The sequence below is a fragment of the Rissa tridactyla genome, chromosome 2, assembly GCF_028500815.1.
Source record: "Rissa tridactyla isolate bRisTri1 chromosome 2, bRisTri1.patW.cur.20221130, whole genome shotgun sequence".
Classification (NCBI taxonomy): domain Eukaryota; kingdom Metazoa; phylum Chordata; class Aves; order Charadriiformes; family Laridae; genus Rissa; species Rissa tridactyla.
The window spans coordinates 101,869,996-101,876,704 of NC_071467.1; the positions used below are offsets into that span (position 1 = coordinate 101,869,996).

The 6,709-nt window shown below is 53.3% G+C and overlaps 1 protein-coding gene across 1 annotated transcript; it reads left to right on the forward strand.

The window, feature by feature from the left end:
• Positions 1 to 1,765: 1,765 nt before the first annotated feature.
• Positions 1,766 to 5,882, forward strand: LOC128906125 (tektin-3-like). Its single transcript, XM_054192987.1, has 7 exons — positions 1,766 to 2,344; positions 2,850 to 2,933; positions 3,160 to 3,230; positions 3,480 to 3,623; positions 4,127 to 4,349; positions 5,210 to 5,364; positions 5,666 to 5,882. The coding sequence occupies exons 1-7, from the start codon at positions 1,766 to 1,768 to the stop codon at positions 5,880 to 5,882; spliced, it is 1,473 nt and encodes a 490-aa protein (XP_054048962.1).
• Positions 5,883 to 6,709: the final 827 nt, after the last annotated feature.

The following is a 6,709-nucleotide window of genomic DNA, read 5'->3' on the forward strand; positions in this document are numbered from 1 at the left end:
CAGGGAAAGGTGACTGTGGTCCATTCCCAAGGGGTTTTCCTCTCTTTCCTAAACAAAAGGGAACTGGCACTCACAGTGGTCTTTGTTGGACCTGAGCACAGACATTTCTCCCTCAGTTCTGCCAAACTGGCTCGCAGGGTCGTGATTGTGAAAGCTTTTTAGCTTTCTTTGGAGGGTGAGAGTTTCCCGCTGCCTGTCCCACAGCCTCTTCGGCCAGGCTGGATCCTGGGGCGAGACTCGGTGCCCGCGGCTCTGCTGCTGCTCTCAAGTCAGGCCCCGGGGCAGCCCATGCCAGCATGGCCAAAACTGGGCAAGGCTTGTAACTGGAGTCCTCAAAGTTCAGTGATTTCCCAGCTGCAGGCTGTGCACTTGTGCCCTCTGACTCATCCTGATTTTCCTGGGATTTGCCCTAACTAAAGGACCCGTTATTCTCCTGCATTCGCTGTTCATTTATTTAGTAGCTGCATTTGGAGACAGTGTTCTTCTGAATGCATCAAACTGTTACGGGCAGGTTTATTCCCTGCAAACACGCCATTTTTAAAGGAATGGAGTGGCTTTCGTGCTGTTACGAATAGGATTGAGCGCAAGTTTTATGTCCTACCCCACTCCCATCCAGGGATCTTATGTCCTAATCTTTCACTGGGGCTCTGAGCCAGGCTGGGAGCAGTGGGGATGGGATGGTGTTAGGAGAAGGGCACGTCCAGCTGGCTACGGCAGCCACAGGGACTTATTCCTGCCCATGGGTGACACTTGCAACCTTACAAGAGCTTCCCACCGAGCATAACTTACCCTCCTGAGTGTTTGTCCTCACATTCGGTGTGTTAGGTGCAGTTGGTGGCCCTCTGCATTATGTTTCTGATAACAACTGACTGATAACCTCAATCTGAAAAGAGCAATAGCACCCACAGTTCTTGGTATCAAAATCTTCACGTGTGGCCATTCCTCCTAGGGCTACTGCAAGGCTGGTGTTTACAAAGCCCTCTGAAAGGACTTGGTGGGATATCTCCTTTCCAAGCGCAGTGATTTTACATCAGGTGAGCCATGGACATTTTTCTTCTTTTGCAAGACAGAGATGGCTGTTCTTTTGAGGCTGAAATAGATTCCGGGGGAGGGGACGGGGGGTGTGTGTGTGTGTGTGTTCAAATTTGGATATAGTCCTGCAAAGCTCTGCTCACCTGCAGACTGCTCACTTGAGCATTTAATGCAAGTGAATATGGAGGGATGAGGATGGAGTCCCTCACCCACAAATCGCGCTGGGCTGGTAGCAGCTGTGTGTCCAAAGGGACGCAGCTCTTGGGGCTGGTAATGGCACTTTGAAAGAGAAAATGTCATGTGGAGTACTAGAAGATCAGCAGATACCAAACCCAGCCAAAAGAAGCAGATGAACAGCAGAGAATCAGCAGCTACAGTTTCACGGGACTGACAGACTGAAGGAAAATGAGGGCACAATATCTGTCACTCTCTTGAGCAGCCATGATTGTTTTTTTCCCCATTTCAAGACCTGATGCGAGATATGAGCAACAAAGTCAGATCTTTCTCTAGAAAGAGCATCCATACAAATGCTTGGGACGCTGTCAGAAGGGATTTGCTTACAAGAGTTTTAGGCCTGTGCAGGCAATGTGTAGGTGCTGTGTGCATCGCTGTTTGTGTTCCAAGTTGCACGTGTTGCTGTAAGAAGGAAGGCAAGTGCAGGAGCTTACTGAGTGCGGTTGTCTTCTCTCTGCTCCTCTGTGCAGGACACGTACCTGAAGAGCAGTGTTCAAGAATGCAGCCTGTTCGATCTCCCTTAACGGCAACGTACGCCCATCCACGATCAACACCTAGCAAGTTTCTGCCTGCCATCAGTGCCATGGCTTCAAGCTATAAGGCCCGTTTTCCTTACTACCCGCTGCCTCAGAGCTCCGGCCTCCCCTGGATGCCCAGCACCTACTACAAACCAGCTGCCATCAACCCAACTTTGGCTCCCTTTTCCAAAAGTTCCCAGGGGATGACCGCCAGCAAGAAGCTTCCTGTCATTGCCAACAGAACAACCTTCATCACCCGGTACACCCCTGAGGACTGGCACAGGTCCAACCTGACCAACTACAGAGAGTCAGAAACTTGCCAGCACAACGCGGAGCGTCTGAGAGTTGATACCTCCCGCATGATTCAGGATAAATATCAGCAGACAGAGAAAACACAAGGAGAAAGCACCAAAAACCTGGGAGTTCGTGTCCATGATATTGGATTTTGGAAATCGGAGCTCTGCCGTGAGCTGGGTGAGATGATCGGGGAGACCAACGCCCTCACGGACTTGAAGAAAAGGCTGGAGAGAGCCTTGGCCGAGACGGAGGCCCCTCTCCAGGTAAGCACCCTGTGCAGTGGCCTGCAAGCTGTAGCCCACTGCTGAAACATCTGCAGCCACTCAGACGTCCAGTTAAGTTTCACTGCAGCTCCGTAACATCTAGAAAGCTTTTAGGAAGAGACCATTAGTTAGTGATCAACAAATCCCTTGCCATCTGCTGCATCTCCTATCAGCACATTCTGAGCCCATCAGAACCCACTATTTTTATAAGCAGCTCATCCAAAATCCTGGTTTGGGAGACACAAGCTCAGGTCTTGCTACAAGGCTCTGGCGAGGTCAGCATCAAGGCTGACACAGGGCCCTGCATTCAGCTGCGGTTGCACCAGGGACACGTGTGCTCCCTCACGTTGCTTTAACACTGATGTTGCAGCTCGGCTGCTCATTGTCAGCTAAACCAGCTGCCCGGGGCACTTTTTTCTTCCGTTTTTGTCCCATCTTGAGATGGGGACTATCCCTCTAGAGAACCCTGCCCCTGCAGCCAACAGTCATGGCATGTCCCCAACAGGTCGCTCAGGAGTGCTTGCTTCAGCGGGAGAAGAGGATGGGCATTGACCTCGTCCATGATGACGTGGAGAAACAGCTCTTCACAGTAAGCTTGGCAACTCAGATCATGTGTGAAAGCTATTTTTACCTAAACTGCCCCGAGGAGGCTTTGCAGCCTTGTTCCCTACCTGGCTCCTTACTGCTGGTGAGGTGCTCAACCTTTCCAACCCCCAAAACCCGCTGGGCCAGGGAACGGTGTTCCCCCATGCAGCAGCTCTCTTAGTTGGTCTAATAAAAGAGATGACATCATTACATGTTTTGCCTTTGCCCAGGAAGTGGATGTCATCAGGTCGTGCCAGGAGAGGATGCAGGGGTACCTGGATAAGGCAAAAGCCCAGCTCACGTAAGGAGAAGCTCCTTATCTCATGCCGTAGGGCTGATGGGCCTTTGCAGTTGGGATGTGAACCCCCAGCAGACCCCGACCTCTACCCACACCCCGCAGCTGTAAAACCCACGCAGGCTCCATGGGAAGCGGGCGGTGATGCTCATGGGAGGACAGAGCTGCCCGGGCGGGAGCTGCGGGGAAGTGGAACGGGGAGGAAGCCGTTCCACCCGTACATCCCCACCGATGGCTGTTGTTTGCATGTTGAAGGTCCAACAGGGTGGCCCAGCACGAGCTGGAGAGAGACCTGGCCAACAAGCAGGCGGCCCACCGCATCGATGACAAGTGCCACCACCTGAGGAACACCTCCCACGGCATCAGCTACTACCGAGGGGTGGAGCGGGTCGATGCCACGTGAGTGCACGCTGGGTGGCACGCGAGCAGCAAGCTGTCCCGGGGATGCGCGGTGCCTTTCCCTGGCAGGGAGCTGCTGGTCCCCAGTCCACTGTAAAGGCAGGTCCATCCTGCCTGGAGACACCGGCTTCAGAGGGGCCATTTCTCTCTGCTCATTATTATTATCATCATTATTATTCTCATTCTTATTCTATTGTTGCTGTTCTTTTCCTTTCTGTTATTGTTCTTCTACTTAACTGTCTTTTATCTCCACACACAAGTTTTCCCTTCCCTTTCCCCTCCTATTCTCCTTCTTCTCCTTGCCCTTCTGGAGGAAAGGGGGAGAACTGCACGAGTGGCTGCATGGTCCTAGCTGCCGGCTGGGGCTAAAACACGACCTATGGTCAAAATAAAAGCGTAGATTAAAGCTACATTTGACCCACGCTGCTCGCTGGCAGGGTCCTTGCCTGCCCACGTCCAGCTTCAGCAGCAGGGGCTTACCAGGGGCCTCGCCTTCCTCCCAGGATCTCGGTGCCGGAGTCCTGGGTCAAATTCACGGATGGCAACATCCTCCGCTCCCAGAGCGAACGGGCGGCCTCTGCCAAGCTGCGGGACAACACCAGGAACCTGCTGGAGGTGACGGCCAACGAGATGCGGTGCCAGTTCAACAGGGTGAACGTCGCCTTCACCAGCCGCATCGCCGAGACAGCCGACGCCAAGCGCAAGATTCAGACCCACCTGGCCAAGGTAGCCTGAACCCCTCCCTTTGGGTGTGACACTGTCACTTCCCAGGGACACCTCCGAAGCAGGACCCTCCACGCAGACCTGGCCCAAGGAGAGGAACGGTGGCCGCAGGAAGCTGGTTATAGTGTCATTTTCTGTTAGAAACTCCAAGTCCTGGGGACTTTCTTCTTGGAGCAGGAGGAGCTGGCACTGTGATTTCATCTCAAGGGATCCTGTCTTTTGCTAGCGCATCCTAGCTGGCAGCCTGGCAGCACAGGGATTTCCAGCAGAAAAGGCCACCGCTGGTTGCATCTCCTGGGAGTTACTTCAGAAGCGCTGGCTGCCCTGCAGAGAGTCTTTGCTGGGCCTCTGCTGGGCTGCCTGCCGGGGGGTTCGCAGGCTTGCTTCTCCCCCAAGGACGTGCTTTCACTCTCAGTGCTCTGTGGTTGCTGCACGGGTATCCGTGTGCTTGCTCTGCCAAGCAGAGGAAGTGGAGATCAGTGACGGACACCTGGCTCGGACCAGTGGGTCTCATGGAAAGCCTCCTGAAAAGTGCTCCACACCGTATTGATTCACTGAGTGGAGACTGGGCTGGCAGCGTTGCGGGCTGGTGCCACGTCCTTCAGTGAAAAATGAAAATTTTTCATGCCTGAAAAACCTTCCCTCTCTGAGTTGCTATTGATGGATGATCAGTTTCTGCAAGCAGTAGCTTTGGGAAGCTGGTAACTCACTGTGTCCATCACTGCTCCAACACCTCCTCTGACGTGACAGCACCAGCAAAGACAGGCTTGTTTTTTCTGCAGACAGACAGGCGAAAAAGGAAATTATGTTGTCACTTGAGAAGGTATTTTTTCATTCATCTGTGTGTTTCTTTTTTACGGCAGACGCTGCGGGAAATCTTCCAAATGGAGATGAACATGGAAGCCATCCAAAAAGCCATGAGGGACCAAGGACCTCCGTTCAAAGTGGCTCAGACCCGGCTGGAAGAGCGCACACGGAGACCAAACATGGAGCTGTGCCGGGACACTGCCCAGCTCCGGTAAGGCAGGAGCACGGGGCCGGCAGGGTCCTTGAGGAGTCCCGGGTAGTAGCACTCAGGAGCATCACTGGATGACAAAACTAGTCATGGGATTTTTTTCCTAAATAGTCCTGCCAGAAGGGCTCTGCTCTAATCAAAAGGAATGAGCAGGTATCCCAGCCTTTGGGTGCTGGGAGAGCTCTGCACCCACAAAGGAGGCTGGGCACAAAGGATCCTGTGCCCAAGACGCCCTTCAGCAGGACCAGGCTCGAAACCACCCACGTGATGGGACCGTTAATCAGGGTTCCTTACTGTTTTCCAGCCTTGTCAACGAGGTCCACAAAATTGATGAGACGGTCCAGAGCCTTCAGCAGCGTCTGAGAGACACTGAGGACACCCTGCAAATGCTGGCTCGTGCCAAGTCGGTCTTGCAGCATGACCTGGCCATCAAAGCGAACTCGCTCTTCATCGACCAGGAGAAGTGCATGGGGATGCGCAAGACCTTTCCCAGCACTGCGCGGCTGCTGGGTTCTGTTTAGGCTGGGCTCAGCCAACCTCACGTTCTCTGTTGCGGGAGGGATCCCCAGTGTTGATAAGATGCTTTGAAAATCCATGATTAGATTTTCACTTCCTGATGAAAGCCCCAAGTAGAAATTAAACGCTCATTTGGTGTGTTAAATTTTGTGGTTAAATGGCAGTACTCCAGGTGGGGTCTCACGAGAGCAGAGTAGAGGGGGAGAATCACCTCTCTCGACCTGCTGGCCACGCTTCTTTTGATGCGGCCCAGGATGGGATTGGCCTTCTGGGCTGCAAGTGCACATCGTTGGCTCATGTTCAGCTTTTCATCAACCAAGACCCCCAAGTCCTTTTCCGCAGGGCTGCTCTATCACATCAACCCCCAGCCTGTATTGATAAGGAGGATTGTCCCGACCCAAGTGCAGGACCTTGCACTCGGCCTTCTTGAATTTCATGAGGTTCGCTCAGGCCCACCTCTCTGGCTTGTCCAGGTCCCTCTGGATGACAACCCGTCCCTCTGGCATGTCGACCGCACCACTCAGCTTGGTGTCACCTGCAAACTTGCTGAGGGTGCACTTGATCCCACTGTCTAAATCATTGATGAAGATATTAAACAGCACTGGTCCCAGTACAGATCCCTGAGGGACACCGCTTGTCACTCCTCTCCAACTGGACATCGAGCCATTGACCACCACCCTCTGGATGCGACCACCCAGCCAGTTTCTTTCCCACTGAACAGTCCGCCCATCAAATGCGTATCTCTCCAACTTAGAGAGAAGGGTGTTGTGGGGAACCGTGTCAAAGGCCTTGCAGAAGTCCAGATAGGTGATATCCGTAGCTCTTCCCTTGT

Bases quoted from the DNA above. Each gene is read 5' to 3' on its own strand.
- LOC128906125 (XM_054192987.1), top strand. From the start codon at position 1,766: ATGCAGCCTGTTCGATCTCCCTTAACGGCAACGTACGCCCATCCACGA. The intron at 2,345-2,849 runs GTAAGCACCCTG...TGTCCCCAACAG, and splicing joins AGACGGAGGCCCCTCTCCAG to GTCGCTCAGGAGTGCTTGCT. The intron at 3,624-4,126 runs GTGAGTGCACGC...CCTTCCTCCCAG, and splicing joins GTGGAGCGGGTCGATGCCAC to GATCTCGGTGCCGGAGTCCT.